Source organism: Lycorma delicatula, chromosome 3 (genome assembly GCF_047948215.1).
Source record: "Lycorma delicatula isolate Av1 chromosome 3, ASM4794821v1, whole genome shotgun sequence".
NCBI lineage: Eukaryota > Metazoa > Arthropoda > Insecta > Hemiptera > Fulgoridae > Lycorma > Lycorma delicatula.
The window spans coordinates 49,559,529-49,582,385 of record NC_134457.1 but is presented as its reverse complement, the minus strand read 5'-3'; the positions used below and the strand labels follow the sequence as shown (position 1 = coordinate 49,582,385).

The 22,857-nt window shown below is 27.6% G+C and overlaps 1 protein-coding gene across 1 annotated transcript in view; it reads right to left on the bottom strand.

Moving 5' to 3' along the window:
• Positions 1–230: 230 nt before the first annotated feature.
• Positions 231–22,857, bottom strand: part of HnRNP-K (Heterogeneous nuclear ribonucleoprotein K) — an 82,969-nt gene continuing 60,342 nt past the window's right edge. The window contains exons 9-13 of the mRNA XM_075359792.1: positions 22,164–22,399; positions 20,544–20,599; positions 20,233–20,378; positions 19,321–19,490; positions 231–1,086 (exon numbers count right to left, since the gene is read on the bottom strand). Of these exons, the coding sequence (XP_075215907.1) occupies positions 1,047–1,086; positions 19,321–19,490; positions 20,233–20,378; positions 20,544–20,599; positions 22,164–22,399 (648 nt within the window). The 3' untranslated portion in view covers positions 231–1,046. The remainder of the gene's footprint in view (positions 1,087–19,320; positions 19,491–20,232; positions 20,379–20,543; positions 20,600–22,163; positions 22,400–22,857) is intronic.

Sequence of the window (22,857 nt, the reverse complement as noted above, 5' to 3'; positions counted from 1 at the left end):
ATCTCATTATGCGCTATTTTCAGTTAATATTAAATCTTCAGTTTGCCTTTTGAACATGACTGATAATTTTACTATCAAACAAAACAGAAAGAAAACTAGAGGGTTCTGATTTTTCCTACAGGAGTAGATTGAAAATAGTTGTCACATCATAGTTCATGTTACATGGACACAATCATTTCAAAATTTATACATCTTGTATGCTTGAGGAAGTAAAAATAAATAACTAAAAATTAAAAAGAACTCATGTATATTTAATATATATTTTTATACAATACAGGAAAGTTGTATTATTAATAAATTAAAATATCACACAGCTATCTGTGCAATCAAATCGATACAATGTTAATGTTTCAGTGAGAACCTGGTGTCTCCTAAGAACTCAATAACCATATAATAACAAAAATTGTTTGTTATAATTAACACAATACATTTTTAAACTCTATACCACAGAACATTAAACTGAAATCTACAAACCTTCTATTTTAAGAATACTATTATACTATCAACATACAATTGAAATTGATTGTAAACAATAATTAAATCTATCCAATAATAAACTCCATGAAGTTCAATGTAGGTTATATAAAATGAAATTAAAAGTAATACATAATAGAAAATAAAAAGTAACTACAATTACACATACATATATATATAATATATATAAAAAAAAAAAAAAAACATTGACAGTACAAACATACCTACTGAATGTGTAACTATCCTAACATTGTTATTTTTATTCTTCATTTATTAAGATGCAAGTGAATAATTTTATAATATTGAATCAGAATGGGAAAAAAAATTATAAAGAACTGGAACACTTAATTATGGCCGTGCATTTTAACAAAATAATTGTTAGATTAACTATTACTTTGAATACTTCTGTAGCAATAAAAAAAATTACATCACATGAATTACCAGCAGCACGGAAGTTCATTCATTAAAATGCTAATCTAACATTTTAACTCATCTGATGTAAGCCAATTCTTTACAACAATCATGCACTGTAATATATTTATAAAATCACACACACTTTTTTAGTCTGTATCTTAATAACGTCCACCTTTCATCCCAGTATTCTCATGGACACTAAAACAAAAACAAACAAAAAACATAACAAAAATTAATAACATAACCAATTATTTTATACTATAAATGATTAAAAAAGAGATTAATCAATTTAAACGTCAGAAAAGAAAAAATGAAAGACTTTATTTTAAACATATAAATTAAAATTTTGTAGAGCAATCAAACTTTTTAAGTTTGTAACCTAGACTACCTGAATTTAAAAGGAGCATACTTTTCCATCATTCTGATGTAATATTTAAAAAGTTAATCCATATTGTTTAATATTTCCATTAATGCTTTTATTTCAATTACTATGCTTACATTTTCTTGTGTTTCTTAGCAGCTGTTTTCATTTTAATTTTCTTCACATATGTGGTATGTATTTTATTATTTAGTAAAAAAAAAAACTACTATAATAATCAAGGCGCATGGATGGATGAAACTTTAGTACAAATGGAAATTAGTAATATAAAACAAGCTACCACAAATACAACTCTTGAAGGAATGTCATATAATTTTAGTTTTATTTCACATATTTTGCCAAATAATCATAAGACTACATGCGATGCTGGATATATTTTATATTTGTAACACAGATAAGGGAAGGGACTGTGCATGCCTGTGATAAAGCTAGTCAATTACTATGATTAAAAAATTGATTTATAGACTATATGATTAAGATCTTCAAAATCTACAAACATTAAAATTTTACAGCAGAAATTATACATCTAAAATTAAAGGTAAGAAGAAATTTACCATAATTTCTCATGTAATTCATGCACTTGAATTTTTAAATTACATTTAAAAAACATATTCAGTTAATATAATTTTCTCACAGATTATCACATTTTAGTTTCATTATAAATTATAAAAAGTTAGTAAAAAAAATAGCACATAAATTACAAAAAAAAAGGACGGCATTTGTTTTAACTCGCTGAAATTTACCTAAATATGCCAAAAGTGTGTTCAGACTTATTCAAGGTATTCAATTGTTTTTAATTATTTGAGTAATTATGGTGATTTCATCTCATTGATCAGATTCAAAAGAAATTTGTCAAATAATGCTTACGAAGTTAAAAACAGATTTATCTAGTCATAGACTGACTATCATAACTGATTTATTGCTATAAATATTTCAAAACAAGCCTTGGGTGGAAATTTGGCAATTTCTTTAACTTTCATTAAAATACAATTTTATGTATATATAAACTAAATGTATTCCAATAAGAAAAGTAATAAACTTAACAGATTATAAATATTTCAATAATAACAATTTTCACTTTAATGATATAAACTGTATATAGACTTCTAAGTTTTAATATAAAAATAATCAATAAAATACAACTTGCAGACAATAATGAAAATGAAAAAGTAGCATGTACATTATTTATTACATATAATATGTTGAAACAAATACTTTGGAAACTGAGTTTGTTTACAGGTTCAACAGTAATTCTAAAAAAAAAAAAATATATTATATAGAAATATACTATTTATTTGGGGAAAGGATAACTAACATTTTGTATGGAACTATCAGTACAAATGAAAAACTACTAGTATTAAAAAATGTTTCTCAGAACAAATATACATTCTTACATCAAATAATTAAGCTTTCTAGCAAAATTTATCAATTTATATTCAAATAAAATTTATTATTACAACTGAAAACATTTGGAAAAATAATGGAGAGAGAACCCACTTTTTTTTATTGATCTGTATATGTACTGCCCCATCTTTAAATGAAAATAAATAAATGGAGGCCCAAAGTTTATTTTCTAACATTTTCTTGATCTCAAATCTTAACAAGAAAAAATATAATACATAAATAATATAAAAAGTTGTTTGTTCAATAGAAAATTATTCACATGAACACGAATGTAATAATACAATATTACATTAAGGTATTTTAGGAATTGTAATGTTTATAGCAACATTTTCTTTTACAGTACATCAACAAATTTATAAGATGATCATGTACTGGTATCACTAATCGCTTTGTTCTTGTACAATTTTATAACTGTTCCTTGTTAATAATATTTACTTACAATGATTGTTAAAAAAAAATTACTTAATTGTGCATGTTGTCTTGTTGACAGAGTTCATCTTTTTCCTACATGATGGCTGGGCAGAATGTAATGTATATCAATGTTTTCAGCCAAATTAGATGCATAGTTCAAACTTAGCAGCAGAGTAATTAGGATGTATTTATTATGAATGGTGAAATACATTAATGTTGGTATACATTGCATTAAAAATGAAATCAAGTGCAATGAAGAATTTAGAAAAGGCTTTTGGATTCAATGTTATGTAACACCAAAGGTTTATGAATTGGTACTAAAAGGCTATAAAGATGGCAAAAGGATTGAATTCCCAAGGAGGACATAAACAATATATGAGAAAATATATACAAACTAGCATATACTCTGTTAATAATTAAAATCACTATTAGAGAATTTGATAATGTGAGAATCTCTTTGCTTTGTGTGAAAGACTTAAAAGACTAAATTGTTCCAGAACCGTTTCAACAAATCTAACACATCAGGCAAAATTTGTTATATTGAGATTGCAATTAAGTCAAAATTACTCATACATGTCATAAAAAGTTAACAAAATATGGGTACATGGTTATGATACTGAAATGAAGCACAAGCTTGCTAAAGTTTGATGGTATATTAAGTTCTCCTTACTTTCTACAATTACAATGGTGTAAACTATTAAGAATTCGTACACCAAATTAATTTTAAGCGTTACTCATAACTAATTTTAATTTTTTCAGATCAATCTGGAAAAACCCAAAAGATTTCGGTTGCTGCAAACAAGTCTTCAAACTAATACCAAACCCAACATATTCTCTAGAAGTGGCACCATGTGATTTATTGATTAAGAGAATGTTAAAGGATAACCAGTTGCTATGATAAATGGAGTAAAAAAAATTGCCCGTGCTTCTTCCATTCCTTAAAAGTAATGGAAGAAGCACTGGCATAACTGCGTAGTAGCATTTCTGGGAGATTACATTCATGACAATTTCAATATATTAAAATAAATAAGTTCTTGATAAAGATTAAATTTTTTTATCACACCTCATATATCTCAGAGATTTACAGAACACTATACTTTACATTAAATTTACTCGCCTGTTTACCAAAAAATCTTCCTTTATTTTGAAGTCATGAAAGAATTGATAAGTACCAATTTTTTTTTTTAATTATGGCACAAAAAACATAAAATTTAACTTTATTTATTACACAATCTTCAACAATTACAACTTATGAATCTGGAGAACTGGTATTTACAAGATGTTGCATATTAATGATTCTTAAAATAGGCCGACAAAAAGTAATTGGCACACGCCAAGTACCCATTCAAACTTTCTAATTTCTTTTTGTCACACTCATTTTCTTTATATTATTTGATGATTTATTGTCTAAGGTGTATTATTTTGTCTACATGTATATACACACCCTGAGAATTTTTACTGTATCAATTTTAATTTTAGCTACTCTTTACAGGAATATTCCATTTTATTTCAAAACAAATTTGCAAAAATTTTATTTCATCACTGTTATTGATGATATTTGATGACCCACCCACCTTGTAGTGGCAAAAAAAAATTTTCTTGAGGTATAGACTATTTTCTAATTTGCCAACAGATAAAAACAAGTCATTTTCATCACTTTTTCCATAAGGTGTAGCATTCTTATTTTACATCCCACAGAGGGTCAAAAAGGGATTTTTGGAAATAGTAAAGATACAACTCCATCTTAATGTAATCAAAATTCCTTTTTTTACATAAACAAATCTTCTAATGTTTGCTGGAGTTATATTTACAAATTGTTATTCAAATTTTGGTCCCAAAATAAATAATGAGCTTAAGGTAACAGAAAGGCCTGGTTTTTTACCTTTAAACTCTGAAAAAAAATTAATAAAAAAATTGGACTGACACAGTGGCCTTCATTATTTAAAAAAAAACAAAAAAAAAAAAAAAACTGCCCAATCGTAAGAATTTGAAATGTCTCATTTGGGGTCCAAAAATCACATTTGGCACAGGTGACAAAGATCTGAAATTTTTACAGAAGTACTTTTCATGTACTTTAAAAACAAAATAAGGTATAAAATTTATTTTGTTAGTTAAAAGGGTTAACGAGTAATGAAGCCATCAAAACCGTTAAAAACACAATTCCTTCTAATTGTGAACAAAGTATCCAAAAAAATATTCACAGCATATATTTTTTTAGATAATAATGTAGACCTACTATACATAATATTTTGATATATCTATGAGATAGCTTAAATGAATGTTTGCGTAGTAATCCTGAATTTAAGCATTATAGAAGGCTCAGTTATGTTTTGATGTCAATGTGATATGTTGTATTGTTGCTAGTGTTAATACCGTAATTAGGAAATGTACACTTTTTTATAAAGTAATTTTATTACCACTGAACTACTTTTTACGCGATATCTTTTATTTTAGCTGTAGAGAAACTGGGATAAAACAAAGTGAGGTGAAATTGGTAATTTTGTAATTTATACTAACTGTATTGTTATTATAAGAACCCTTGCATTTTATAAAAATGGATTATGGAGTGTTCAATTGGCATTCACACTGAAACAGAATGTCACACAAATTGACTTACAATGGATCTTCAGTATTGCACGATATTTTAAAGTTTTAGAGACTGAACAGCAACTAACATTGATAGCTTCAACAAGTGGATGTACGGAAACAGAAAATATCTATACTTTACATCAAATATTTAGATAAATATTTTCATATCAATGGGAAAAGTTGTTGTGATCCATTTAGCTGTCACACTAAACGAGTTAAGAAAGAGACTTCAACAAGCAATCCAAATTTAAAATTAATTCCAGGCAGAGCACCGTGTACAAAACACAAAAACCACAAGATGATACAGAAAGCGAACTGGAATGTCAAGATATATTTGAACCTTAATGTTTTATAGTTGAGTCTGTGAATAAAGCTTGTTCAGCACTTGGCATTTCCCCCATTCATCATCATTCACTAAAGGCTATGCCCTGTCAATTTAGCCACATCACTCATCTCTGCTTCTCTAAGTCATTATATGAACCAAGACCCATCTCTTTTTTAACATTATTGATGATGGTTGCTCTCCGTCTACCTCCAGGTTTTTTATCCTAAATCTTGCCCTCAAATATATTCGTCAAGAACTGGTCATGTCATATTATATGTGCTATCTATTTCGCTCTTCTTCTTCGTATAACATTTAGCCAGGACCTCCTCTCGCTCACTTCTGCTAACGCTATCATTTCTTTTCTTATCCACTCAGCTTGTTCTTGTTATTCTCCTCCAAATCCACATTTCCATTGCTTCCAGTCTTCTTTTCTGCTTTCCCAAGTGTCCATGTTTCACACCCATAAGTTACAGTACTCAAGTTTTAGTGAACTGTTTCCTTATTTGCATAGTCATATGATTATCAGTCAGTATATTCTTTTTATCCTGGAAAGCTTGTTTTGCCAGCGCTATTCTTCTTTTTACTTTTGTGGCACATTCATTGTTGCTAGTGACTGTGCTTCCCAAATAATAAAAACTGACAACCTTCTCTACAACAGTACAATCTAATTTAATATCAACGTTTGTTTCTTTAAAAATCATTATCTTCGTCTTCTTATTAATTTTCCGTTTAAGTTCTGTTATTGTTTCTAACATAATCTTCATTCCTCTTGCTGATTCCGCCAGTAACACAATATAATCTGCAAAGCGGATACAATGCTTGTATTTTCCATTAACTCTCATTCCTTTTGGTTTTTCTTTCATTTGCACAATAGCTTTTTCAATAAACAAATGAACAGAAACTATGACAGCAGGCAACCTTGCCTTACTTCCCTTCTTATTTTGGCCTATTTCTTTAGGCCATTGAGATCAATCACAGTTTTATACAGATTCAGAATATACTACTATCTCTGCAGTCAAGCTTTATTTCCCTCATGGTTTGAAATAGCAGTTCCCAATCAAACGAGTCTACAAAAGTCAAAAACGTTTTCCTATTAACTTTACTGCTTTATAGGTTTACCAAAGCCAAAATATAAATATTATGTCTGCTGCATATACAATGGCAAGTGGTTGGTTCTTAGGCGAAGTCATTGAAATCAAAATACATAAAAATGAAGAGGAATATCAAATACACTTTTTCCATTCGCAGGGTCCTGGAACTTCATCCAAGAAATCATTGAGGGATAATCAAACATGGGTTCAATTGGAAGATATTTTAAAGATTATCACGCCTTCAGAGCTTTTTCTATCAACTACTGGAAGAGGACAACATTACACCAAAGATGAATGACGACTTCAGGTTTACTCAATAAAAAAATGGCAGGAGCATTAAGTTTATAAAGTGCAACATTTATTCATAACTTCCACTAGCAGGAGTAAGGAAAAAAAAACTGAACTTGTTAATGTATTTGAATTATCATTCTGTAACTGACTACTAATGAGTTCAGTATTTTTGGATACACTGTTTACAGTTAGAAGGGAGTGTTTTTAGCGATTTTGATGGCTTCATTATTGAGTAACAAAATAAAAAGTACTTACTGCTGTAAAAATTTCAATTTTTGCCACATGTGGTTTTTGGGCCCCCAAAATGAAACATTTTAAAATCTTACAATTTTGGTGGTCATTTTTTTTAATGAAGGCCACTTGGTAACAGTAATTTTTGTTATAAGAACTACTACCTAAAAGTTAAAAAACAGGCCTGTTATCTAAGCCCTTTAATTTATTTTGGGCCAAAAAAACAATTTGTAAACTTAACTTTCAGTAAACATTATAAGATTTGGTTATGTAACAAAATAAATTCTGATTACACTAAGTTGAAGTCCTTCTTTACTCTTTCCTTTTGACCCTCTGCATGATGTAAAATAAGAATGCTACAGCTCATGGAAAAAGTGATGAAAATGGCTGTTTTTACATGTTGGTGAGTTAGAAAATAGTATATTACTAAAAAAAATTTCTTTTAAATATAAAAAAATATTTTTTGGCCTCTACAAGGTGGGTAGTTATGTACAAATATCATAAAAGTCAAAAATAGTGATGCACTGATCATTTGTTCAATTAAAATGGAAACCCCCTACATTAACATATAAGGGTGGCCATTCAACAACTACACTACACCGATTAAGTTTTAAGAAATTCATTAATAAAAAACATTTTTAATACAAAAAACAGGAATAATTGCAAGATAAAGATATTACAGACATAATTCTTTTAAAATTATAATCAATCCAAAGTATATTTTTGAAATATCAACAGGAAAATCTCCAGTTTGAATCCCAGGGCAGAGGCATGGTTTGGTATTTTTATCAGTCACAAAATTCCATTCCATACCAGATGCGCCAACCTTAAAACTTATGAGAGGAAAGAAAGAAAAACTGGATAAAGCCTCTGGCCAGCAGAGTGTTCATCAATAAACAATGACAAAAGAAGCACTATCACTAATATCAAATACCATAAAATACAAGATATACTACTACTCCTAAAAAGCACTTCAGATAGTAAATTCATGAAATTAAACCAGAATTGGATGCTTGAAAATGTGTTGAAACCACAACCAGGTTGCTACTAGCTGTAGTTACAGCATTTGCAATCATCATATTGAAAAATAAATTTTAAAGCAAACATTTTTCTGAACAGATGGAATTAATGGCTTCATGGTTTTTAACACAATTGGAAAAAATGAACTTTTCTATAAAACTATTTGTGGTACTGAATATCAACAAATGAAATTTAATATGATGACAATATTTAATATGATACAGTAAACAATTTCAATTGATTACAATACAACAGATAAAATACTACCTACTTGTAGTCGATTGTATGACAATGAATATAAAAAGCAAAAATGATAATATAGTAACGTTAGTAAAGGATGAAATGTTTTAGACTTTTTTCATATTATATTTTAAATTTGTCTTAGTACAGCTAAATTGAATTACTTTAAGATGATTTGTAAAATAAATACTAAATGTAAGTTAAATTTATTATTTTTTTAACCATTTTTAATTAATGATTACAGTACATGCATTCAATCAACTGATTAGTTAAGTATCCTTGTATTTTGAAAAACACACAGTCATGAAGAAGCTGCTTTTAACTTTTAAGAATACAGAAATTAACAAATAACTACTTAACCAGATTACAGATGTGAAAAAATGCAAATTATGTGTTTATAAAATGGATTTAAAAAAAACACTATTAAATAGCCTTAAACAAGCATCAACATATATACATTACAGTAAAACGTGTACATTTAATCATGTTAGAAAGGGTCTCTTAAAAAAAACTCATTTCATGTTACTCTTCTAATACTTTATTTTTAAGGATTTAATGAATAATAAATTGAATTTGTGCAAAGGATACACTCATTATGTCTTTTAAAAAAAATACATAATGGAATTTTGTATTTCTTTTTACAATTAATAAACTTTCACATAACTCCCAAAGTTTAGATTAAACTTTCCTGATAATTCTTAGGCAATCACAACAGTACTAATTTTTGTCAATTTTTTTCACAAATGCCATTTCTGTAAGGTATATAAAAGAGAGAACAAAGAATGAGATCATAATTCAGATAAATTAATTTACATGTAAATGTAGTATAATCATCCAAATAAAATATTATAATAAAGAACACTGAAAGTGTTTCTTAATTGAGCCAAACATCATAACAAAGTTATAAAATTTATTTTTTAATCTTTATACTCCCAAGCTTATTTTTAAGGCTAAATGAAATCTTAAGTCCCAGCCACTTTACATAGATTTATACTTTTTCTTTTTATAACTAATGGTAGTAACTGCCGAATTATAGCTTCCCTAAAAATTAAAAGCCTGTCAAATCTTCACCTAAGAATAAGGACTACATTTTTTCTGTGATTAAAATATTTGCTGATTCTACTTAGTTTTATACTAGTTTTAAAAATATTTTAGCAAAACCATATAAAAATCAAGATTATTTGAGATCAGCTACTGAAAAAAAGAAAAGTTTGGTTTCCCTTGTAACAATACCTTTAAAGAATTTTTTGGCTTATGACCATGAATGAATTTTTTTAAATGCAACAAAAAGTTGTAATATCTTAAGAATTTGATGAAACATCATAGTCTCATTTTTAGCGGTAGGGGGTGTTGTGTTTTACCTCAGGAATGTGGGAGGAGAGTTTGATGGTTTGAGATAAGAAACATATTATCATATTGTCCAGTTTTTCTTTTTTTACAATCATGTGCTTCTCATACAATATTCAATATCTCTGAGGAAGGAATCTATTACTCTACTGCTCAAGTATGCTTTTATGACTTTTTAAAAATGTATTTATACAACATTAAAATACATTGAGTTTTATCTCATTGAGGGGATGGAAAATAATTTATTTAATGATTCTTAATCACACAGACATATTATTATATCCGTACAGTACATAATAGATTACGTTATCACTGTATAGAAAATAGTAAATATTTTCAATGCTATAATAATCATATCCATCAAAAGTAAACCGAATTAAAGAAATTCAGTTGATGAGAATAGTTTTTACATGAAATAATGGTAATGCATTACTTTATACAGTACTTTGTTAACAGATCCATGGATAAAAAAAAGCTTTTTATATCCATATATAGATTATTAATCTTGATATTGTGGTGTTGAAGTAATTCTTGTTAATAATTATTAATCGCACTTCATTGAACAATATCATTAAATAAATTAGAAATACGATTCTATACCATGTAAATATACCAGGCCTAGCAAAAGAGAAAAAGCATTAAAATCAATGAAAGTGCAGTAAAACTAAGACTTTCCAGAACAAACATTATTATGATTGTTCTCTCTAATATTAATTAATTTCTAACATAAGTTAAGTTATTATCTCTGAACTCAGATTATTCCATATAACAAGTTTATATATTTTACTTGTTTGATTTAATGCAATTGCTATCTATAAATTTTGTATGTATGTATCACACATCTGAGGGTGTATATATATGTATTATATATATATATAATTATAATAAAATTAGTCTAATGTCAATATTGTATATTAATGTTACTTAATTCTTTAAAAGTTCCCTTAGGTAAAAATCAAATCAGACACAAATTAACAAAAATTTTAGTCTAGTATAACATTTGTTCCTTTCATTATCTGCTGCAATTAATGTTACACATTTTTCAAATTCTAGATTAAAATATTTTTAAAAAACCTGCAGATGGCACAAATGACATGGTTTTAATAGATTTCTATTGGAATCCCACACATACTTAAGTTAATATATTATAATATATATATGTTTTTTCAATTAAAAAGTAATTTTTTCTGGTGTTTTGGGGTCTACACATGATTTACAAAATTGATGTTACATGTTTTACGCATTTTGGTAAACCTTACATTACTGGGTTGAACCAAATTGATAACAGGCTTATACATTATTGTGTAAAGATTGATACAAAATTTTAATTTTGGCAACCATTTTGAGGTTAACCTGATGGCCAATCACAGCCATTTGTGTATTTTTGCAATCCTCTTACTTTACTCTAAACACCCTTTTGTCTGTGAAATGCAGTTCATTATTTTTTAAATGACTGTGCAATACAAGTGAGCTTCTGCTGGATCCTAAGCCATATTTGAATTTCAGACCTGAATACTCTGATAGTGTGGCAAAACCGGTTTAACAATGCTTAAACTGAATCCGAAATCAAGATCAGAGACCAAAAATGGTTGGTTCACTAACACATACATATTGAATCCAAACAAACTGTTCATTGGTTGAAAATTATTTTATAAAGAATGTAACACGAAGTAAATACAGTGAAAATTCCCTTAACCTTTTCCCATCACAATGATCCGCGACTGATTAGCGCTCCGCGAAAATATGTTGGTATCGGATTGCCTTCCTTCATAGTCTTATGCTACCCTCTTGTGAAAATTTTTTAAAAAAATTACAGTATATTAGAGATTTAACAGATTCTGACAACAAAAATTGAAACGGTACAAAAATTACAATAATTTAATTGCAGAATTTTTCGCGCATTTCTACCGCATTTTTTTATTAGCAAATTTTTTTTTTTTGTGTTTATGAAACATAGTTTGCCGATTTTAAAAATACTTTCAAGCAAATCGGTTGAAAATTGGGCAAAATATGATGAAAAACCCATGTCATAAATCACAGATTAGCAACATATGTTAGTATAAGTGAAAGTAGATTCAGAAAAGTACGTTTTATAAAAATCCCCACCACTGAAAAAGGTATTCAGATTGACAAAAAACAATTTTTACTGTAGTGTTATTCATTACGAATCATTATGTGTTACATATTTACCGATATCATTTGTCAGAAAAGATATTTATAGACCTCAAATTCCTTTTTTTTGTGCTGTATAACATAATTTATTATGTTTCAATACATCGATATGTTGCTAATATAATAAGCTATTTTTGTAAATAATAAATGAATCCTTAATACTCAGCAATTTTAATACACAAGTCATACACACAAGCACATTTCTGAGAAAAAAATGGTCGTATTCTTTCTAGTCTAAATAAAACATTTTACATCGTATAAACGTCTGTCAAATTGTGTAGTAAAACTGATTCCTTTTGTATACAAAACAAAATAACAGACTTAGTGATTTTGTAATGGCGTTTTAAAACTGACGCCATACATAGCCAGTTTAATGGCTACATGATATGAAAAGGTTAATGGACTTCTCTTAATGTTGAACACTTTTAGATTCCCCAGCAGTTTTACAGTGGTATTAATAAATAAAATACTTCTCAACAATAGAGGTGGACTATCAATTTACCTACAAAAACTGTTCAACCAGTTCTGAAAAAACTGAAAGCAAAGTTAAAAATTGTAATTTTTGTTTTATTTATACTTAGTGTGATTAATTTGTTTGTTGTGAACTGCATCACTTCCCACCAAGTTGTTGCTGTTATGATTTCAATCAATTCATCTTTTACTGTTGAAGCGTATACTGTATACTGAAGACTTGTAATATTTTTGTTATGATATAGACTGTATCTTTTATTGTAATACATTATTACAAATGATTGCTGTACGTTCAGTTTATGTATTTTATCAAAATCATTATCACCATTGTTAACACTTGACATTAAAAGAAAAACTAACAGTTATAACTGTCTACAAAAAAAAACTCAATGTGTGAGAAGGGAAAATGTTTTAATGTAGGGAAAACTTAAATAAGTGATATCTCAAAAAAGCAAACTTGCATTTTCTAAAATAAGGCCTAACAATTTACAATTTAAGTGGTTTTGCAGGCTCTTTCTAGTAACATTCCGGTGTCTAGAACTTTTAATACAATGTTAAATTTTGAATTAAGACAATGTTCCATTTAAAAATGTTCGTGGTGAAATTTTGAGCTGTAGATGAGAATTTGGTGTCTATGGAAAAGTGAAATATGCGCCAGTTATAATGAAAGAAACATTTTTAATTGTCATGAGACTAGTCTTTTCTCCAGGCATTGTCAAGTAAAATAATGTCTTGAAAGAGGAAAATGTACAGGGGGAAGAATCAAAAGAAAGACCGATATGCTGGATGTAAATGTCAGATGAATTTGAAAAACCATAAATAATCGACAAACCCATGTTGTTTTAAGGGTGTAAATATAAATTCAACAGAAATTGAATGGTATTCAAATGATGAATAAGGATGATTAGGTACATAATAATGTACTGGTTTTGAATGTAGAATGGGAAAGCAAAATAAGAAGTCAAACTATTCTTGGAAAATGCAAAATCCCACCCTAATGTTAACTTAGAAAATGTAAAATTTATATTTTCTTTTTCCAAAATACTGCAGCAGCATATCAACTGCTTGATCAAGGTGTTATGAAATCTGTCAACAATGTATGAAGTTAGGAAGGCTGGTGAGCATTCTAAAGGTATTACCATGTTAGATGCAGTTTTATGGATTCATATGGCAATAAACCAGGTTACTACTGACAGGAGAATTTGTTTCGTAAGCTAGTATTAAATAAACTAACTTTAATTCTAAGATTGAAAATCTTAGTGAACCAAATGAACATTTTTATGGAAAAGAGTGAATTGCAAGAACCTACTGAATGCGCTCAACACAGAGGATGTTATTGACTGACTGATCTTGTTGCTGCCTCAGACTTTACTACTTCCAAAATGAATAACAATGACAATGAACCTGGATTTATAGGTTCATTAAAAAAAAACTTGTACCAGGGCTTAAAATCAACTAATACAGACAGCTATTTTAAACAATTTACATATAAATAAATTTTATGTATCCGTATATGATCTTTTATTTTGATTAATATTGTATACTGTAGCTTCTTGGATTAATATTTTTGTTGCATACATTGTTTTTTATTCTATTTTAGTGAAGTACAGTATTTTTTTCCAAGAATGAACGTAAAGGACAGCAGCATTCTATTTTCAGAAAAAAACTAATTTTTACAAAGTTGTTTTAATTAGACAATATTGTTTTTTATTCAAAATGTTTTTTTTTTCTCTGTACAATAATAATAATAATAATAATATTCCATTACAATTTTATTGAATAACAAGTGCCGCTTCAAAATAACTTGACAGATTGTTGTTCCCAAGCCATGTCCGATATTGAGAAGTTACACTGTAGAGATAGTAAAATGTAAAATTCCATTGTTAAAACAAATTTTACATATAATCGAGGTTTACTCTCTCAAGAAAGATAATTTAATAAATAAAATCTTCTAATATACAGTACATGAATTTTGATTAAGTTAATTGTTAAATACTTAACATTAATGCACAATGTTTGATTTTTTCACTAAATGTTTTTGCCCCTAGTAAATTTTTGTTTGATTGAAGTATACCTTTAGAAAACAAAATTGTTATCTTTTACTAATATACATAAGTGTATTTTTCAAAAGCACTTATGGGTATTAGGTACATACCAAACCAATACATTTATTTTTTATTTATAAGAATAGTAAGGATTACATTCTGAATTTTCTTATTTGGCAATTTATTCAGATATATAAAAGAATATCACAGAAGTGATTGGTCATTTAATTTACTACTATAATCCAAGTGTTTATAAAAAAAATTACTTTCTGAAACTGATTGCAAGCTCCAGACTCCAAAAAGACTGATTACTGTTATATGGGCTTATAATTGTTTTGGTAGTTTACATAATGTTTGGGGGTAAGAACATTTTTAATAAATAATACTAGGATTCAAGCTCAGGCTGATTAATCTCATTTAAAATTCTGTTCATTGCAGATTGAATAGCTATTTTTTGGAAGATTTCATCATTACAGCATTCATAAGCTTGCTTATGGTATTAACAGTATACATTTTTTTCAATGCAACATTTTCAGAAACCCTGCAAGCTAAGTGATCTTAACATCAATCTCACATGTTTCCTTTATTTCCATAACTTAATTCATAATATAATAAAATAAATCAAGTTTTTGTTATCAGATAAATAATAGTACATAAATACTACAATTCACAGGACTGCGTACATATTTGGAAACTGAAATTTATCCCCAACTAAAAAAACACACCATGTGACAACCAAGATAAGAACAATATAGTTCATGGGAGTTAAGAAACTTCACCACAAGGTAAAGAAATTGTTAACTATTGCTAGATCATGCCATTAAAACTATACAACAAATCACTAGGCAACTTTTTTTAACATCTTAACTTAAAATAAGACTTCAAAAAATAGTTAATACAGCACGTAAATATTTGATTAATATAATTATAACGTAAAGCTGAATGCACACTAAAAACAGTATTAATTCATATAAACATTAAGATGTAATACAACACAACTAAACATGATGCTTGAATTTGAACTACTGTATGCTTCTCAAAATGAAATTATTACTATTATATATTATTTCTAAATAAATCATAATTTTCTATGCTTAATAAAAACATGGAGTAAAGTTGTGGTTCTTTTTTAATATCTCTTGCAACCTGATTGTTCTATACTTGTAATATCTCAGGAAATAGCAACCATGAAATGTAAATTTGCTAAGCAAAATAAAATGGTAATGGAAAACACATTATTAAACTAATTTCCGTAGATGATCAGAGTTGAACAATGCAGTAACACATATTCTTTTATTATTAGTCAATGATGGTTATGGCTATTAATACCACTTAAAACATTTTTATTTGAATATCTACAAACTAGACGCTGATAAATAAAATTAACTGATTTTTATAAAAATTACACTGAATATTCTCAGTATAGCTATGGATATTCAGTTAGAATACTGACAATACACAGGAAAAATATGTTGGTAAAAATTAATTTCTACTTTATAAATTCCAAAAGAATGGTTATTTCAGTAAATAGCACAGTTTTTTCTTTATAATGAAATTAATTCAATTATAATAACATGTTTATTCTTTTCTGCAGGCTGTTAAAAATAACAGTTATAATTTTTTTTAAATACAGCTGAACAGAGTAATTAAATAACCTATTCTAAATACAACAATAATATAAGAGTTTGATGGTTTATATCCGTTAGTAAACATGAGCAATTGTAAAATTCTAATTGCAACTGAAAAATTGTAATTAACTATAGATATTCCAATAAAACATTTTATTTTGTAATTGTCAAATACTAATTAAGCAATTTTTTTAATATTTTAGGCAATCTTTAGAGAAGGGTCACAACAGTTCTAATAAATTCACATTCTATAAATTTTGTGGAGAACCTATTGTTGCTTTTAAAATTTATTTATTTTTTAAATCTTTCCAGTTTACAAGATTATAAATTGCTATAACACAATTTTCACTTTAAATACATAACCGAATCCACAGTAGTTTAAAAACAAGCTCCATCTTTAATGTCACACATGTATATGATTGGTCAATTATTTTATTATTACTAAAGAAACCACAAAATATTATCACATACACAAAAAACAAACACCCATTGTTGCAGATAAAAGATATATACAAAATATTTCTTAGTCAATGTATGTAAATCACTGACAGAGATCCTGATGTCAAAAACTCAACTTCAGTTACATTTTACAATGCTGTTAGTTTAATAAAATTGCATGCAAACATCATTAAACGACACCACCATTTTTTCCACAGATAACAGGCATAAGCATAGAGACGTTAACTGATAGATGCAGATGCAGACTGCAGCATACTTTGTAGGACGACTAGAGACTTATTGTTTACAGAAACAATCAACAACAAAATCACTAGTCTTCCATACAATGAATGCTTTCCACGAGTTCATTGCTGCGATGTTAGTACCTGTTAGTAGTTCCAAAAAGCAAATGATGCGACTTAACATTTCTGTCTTTACAATCAACCAATATTCTATTATTAGTAAATCTGCTTACAGCTTTCACCCCCAAAAGATGTTAATAAGCAAGTACCACACCCACAAACAAGCACAATGGATGTATTTTCTGAATAAGGTATATTTTTATGATTAAAAGCAGAACTACATCATTTCTTAAATTTTTATAGGAATAAATAATTTTCATTCTTAACATAACCATCATTCCAGATTTAACAATCATGTTTTATTAATAGATATTCGTTAAACAAGCGTAATGTATTAAATAGTTGTTTTGCAAGATACAAACCACCATGTTATTTTTGTTTATCTTTATAATTTCTTTAAGTCTAGGTAATATTTACTGTATTACAGCAGGTCAGAATGCAATTTTTGCATGCAAGTCATGCTAACAAGCAAAACACAGATATATCCAAAATAAGACAATTAAAAGACTGCACTCCAAGAAGTTAAGACAGCAGTTAAGCAGTTGCTATATTTCTATTTCATGAGTTCAATCAAGTAAGACCACACCAACTAAGGATACTTTTCTCTCATGTTAAGTATATTTTTTATAATATATATGGAATAATCAACATTTATAAGTAACAAAGTTAATCAAGAAAAATAAATAAATCTGGTGGAATAAAACGAATATAAAGATAAAATTCTAGTGACAGAGAAAGAGAAAGAAAATAACACCTCTGAAATAATGGTGGGCTTTTTGCTAATTGCTAAAATTATTTATTAATTCAGTTTGTAATTTTAAACACCTTACTCAGAAAATATGCTGTATTATTCAATATAACAATGAGAAAATTAATATAACCCTCTACTGTGCAAGTATATCAATTTAATATCAGTAAAACATTCGTTATAAAAAAATTATTGCATTTAAAGTTTTATGTTTACATACAACCAAAGATTCAAAAATAAAGCACTGTTACAATTTGTAAAACTTAATACATTGCTTCTTTACATTTCCTTAATTTTGCTTAGGATCTATAATATAAAAGCTGGTTTTTTTTTGTAATTGTAAAATTTGCCAACTATAAATACCTCATCATTATGCTAATATAATGTAATAGGATATGATATAAATTTTTAATTTCATATTTTTAATTGAAAAATTGTTTGGTTAACTAAATTTTTTAAGTTTTAGGCCTCCACGTTAGTTTCTGTATGAAAAAAATTAAATGTGAAGTTCTGAAAGGCATATCACAAACTCCTTTAGGGCCTTATTGTTTTTATGTGGCTTTCTACAAAATCTGCATTTTACACATGCCTGTCCTCTTAAAAAAGTAATTTACAATCCAAAAATAGGATCGTTATCTAATTATACTTTTATTGCAGGAAAAATTAGTAAAACTAATAATCACAATATCTACCCTACTCCATACACAGGTAACAACAACGTTCACACGTCATTATGTTTCTATTACTTAATTATACATACCATTCTTTGCAAAGAAGAAAGAAAAGAAAAATTAATTACTTTTTTACTTGACAAAATATAGTAATGAATTACGTTAGACTTATATTAAATAAACAGCAACTTTAAATCATGGATAGTAGGCTATAAAGAATATATAAAATTATTTGATCATTACAGTTAAAACATAAATATTACTATATGCAAATGTTAGTCTTTATTTTTAACTTTTTTCCCAACTGATGGGTTAGATTATTACACTTTGAAACTGCTGTAAAATTTAGAATTCATGATTCTGACTGATGCCTAGAATTAAAAAAATAAATAAATTATGCAACACAGCAACCGGTTTATTTTATCAAAATTTATAACTAAATATTAGTTCAGTTATTTACAAAAGGCAAACAACACACAATTATCCAATTTTATATATAAAAACTAAATATTAGATGAAGTAACAAAAAATCCAATCAAGCAATAAATAAAAACATGTTTTAGTTTTACCTTTGCTGCAGAAGATACTGTGCCATCTGTATCTGATTGGGAGTTCCAGTAATCGTGATAATACGGTCATTGGAGCCAGGTAGTGGTTCATCAATGGTTATACCAGCTCCTGAGTCTGAACGGATCTTCCTAATGCGAGCACCAGCCTTCCCAATAATTGCTCCAGCCAACTGTCAACAAATAATATACATTTTTTCATTGAATGAATTAACTAACTAGTTTTTAATATAATTGCATTACATTAAATGGATATATTCATTTGCTTTAAAAACAAAGAATCTATCAAAAAAAATTTGTTTTTAAAAATTTTGGTGATACTTTACAGAATGACATGCACTACACTATTCTTTCAGTTGCTTTATCATGATATGACTAAATTAAAGTATTTTAATACTATTACTTCATTTATGTTAACAAGTCTAGGCATTGGAATTCATACTTACTTTGTTTAAATAAAATATTGATTTTATAATAACAGTTTACCAAGCTTAAGGGTAACAGAAGAGATTTGTAACACTAAAATTCATATATTTTCTTATATTTGGAAGTTTTAATTTATTTAGGTAGTAACTACAGAACAACATTTTAAATCTGTACAATTAAGAGTCACACTATATAAATGCTTTAAGTTCAGCTCAATTTGATCAAGTTGCATCATGGCAATTTCTCTCACTGACCAACAACCATTCCTTATTTTACAGAAGCAGTTTTAAAAAAATTCTTACAATTAATATCACATTTTAAAATAAGATTTTTGTTTTGCTTTTTTTAACAACCCTTATCATAAGCTTTTCCAGAAGCATGGAAGAACTGGATTATGCGAACTTTGAATTACTGTTTATATTGAAATTTTACAAATTTTAAAGAAATTAAAACTCATGAATATTAAGCAAGACTAATATTTCTACTCACATCCTTAGGAATGGTGACTTGGGTTGAATCTGGTGGTGGTGGAGGGCCTCCATTGCCCATACCCATTCCTCTTGGACCCATCGGGCCACCCATTGGACCACCCATCATGGGACCATCATTCATTCCCATTGGACCCAATCCATTACCTGCAATAAATTTTAACTCTTATTAATATATATAAGCGCTTTTAAAGAATTATACAATTAATTTTTGTTGTTGTTGATATATTAGCTATTACATGAATTAAACTAATCAAAATTACAATAGATTATTAATATGGCAACAAAAACAATGTAAAATAATTCACTCACCACCTCCATAACCACCACCTCCTCCACTGCCACCACCGTATCCACCACGTGGTCCACTGTAAACAATATTGAATTATATTAAAACCAAAATACTGAGTGAATGTGTCAACAAAAAAGAATCAATAACTTAAAGCCCAATTATACAAAAAAAAAGTTAAAAAATAGTAAAATATATTAAATATCAGTTAATATAAAAAAGTCAGATATTCAATGGAAATTGATATTTAAAAAAAGACTTAGTACTTTTGGTATTAAGTTTTTGCTTAAAAAAATCTCTTTCAATTAAAATTACATTAAATGAAATTAATTTCAGTATTGTTACAAGAAGAATGTTATTAATAATAATAATAGATTATATATTAAAAGAAAAATGTTTTTAAATTAAGGTACAAATTTTAGCATGTTTTAGTAAAAAAAAAACATGGTGGGGTACATTCATTCATTTAAATCACTGACATGACGTAAATGAATGTCAATCTTAATATAATCATGTAGTTCCCCCAGGATCTAAAAAAAATAGTACAAATGAAATTAGTTACTTTATATATGAACGGAATAAATTTTCCATGCATAATCTCAGTGAATTCTATACAGAGTAATGCAGATAAGGTACACAAAATATTTATTTTACAGACATTTAAGTTTCAGTTTACCTAAATAATTTTTTTCCAATACTCAGTAAACCATTGAGAATCTCAAACTTATTTAAAGCAATTAATAAAAAAAATTACAAGAACAATCTGGTCCAGATATCTATATCAACATGACTACTTTCATATTTTTAAGTCAATGTAGTTGCTGATAACATGGTATTATTGTAAAATAGAAAATAACGAACATTATATTAATAATCAATAAACACTATCTGAAATAGTAACATGAAATTAAAGTATTTTCACGTTTAGTTAATTTTGAGGGTTGCTTATGTTGAATAATATCCTCAAAAAGTTAAGCATTTATTTAGCATTGTAATTTAGCAAAAATATTTTGTATATATAAAACTGTTTTATTTCATTACTTCTTGAATATGTAACAACTAACACATTTTCTCTCTTTCAATATACATTCTATTCAAATACTTTTTAATGCACTTTACATTTATATAAAAGTAATTTTTAAAATTGTAATAAATGTTAATATTATTACTGTTGTTAATATCTTTTAGTGTATCTTTAATAAACTTAATTACAATATTAAAAAAAATAAAAATGCAGGATAATAAATTGCTGATTTATATGTTGAGAATTATTATCTCTCACCATTTATGATCATATATCATTATTCTAGAATACTTTACAGCATTTTACATATACAATTACATATACAGGCTAAACTTGTAGCAATATTAAACTAGCAGAGGTGATATTTATGCAAGTTACAATATTTTCACCCCTAACCTTAATATTTCATATTTAGGACATATAAACTAATTTTTACATTAAAATTACTAAAATTAATAACATTTACATTAATAACATTTACTGCAATTACAAATTGCAGTAACTTCTAAAAATTAAGAAAATATTAAAAGATCAGAACAATGATGTATAAGGATAACTTTTATTTTGCAACTGCTGGTCATAAGCTTTTTAACTTGAAGAAAAACAAATTTTTACTCACCCCATACCACGAGGTCCTGGACCTGGTGGCCCAGGTGGGAATGGTCTGTCCATGGGCATTCCTCTAGGCCCATCTCTCATACCCATACCACGTCCTGGCCCCATTGGTGGAGGTGCATTCATCATTCCTCGTCCACCAACACCTCCACCATTGTTGCCATAACCGCCATACTCATGAGCATAAATATCATCAAAATTGTGGGGATCGTATGGATTATCAATTCCTTTTACTGGAGCCTAAAATCAAATTTACAAACAGTAGAACTTACTATTTAATAAAAAAATATTTAAGGATTTAGCAATGGTCAGATATGAAAATGAGGTATTACCTTTGTAAACAATTTGGCTCAAAATAAAATACAGGACCAAGTGTTTTCAGAATGAACAATTGTTAGGTTGTTTAGGAACAATTTAGCATGTGGTACAACAAATTTACATAAGGAAAGTTTTATCTTTAATAAGTTTTTGTTTAGTTTGGACATGAGACACCATGACAAAGTGCATTTAACAAATTTAAATTATTTTGAAAATATCATTTTTTTAAATGTTTCCAATCTCCTATGCATATCATGCATTTGAATAATTTATGGATACAGAATTGCTTTCTCCTTATAATGTCGTGTGGCAAACAAATAAGCTTTAAAAATCATTATTTTGCATACAGGAAACTTATTCTAGTTAGTTCATGACATGCA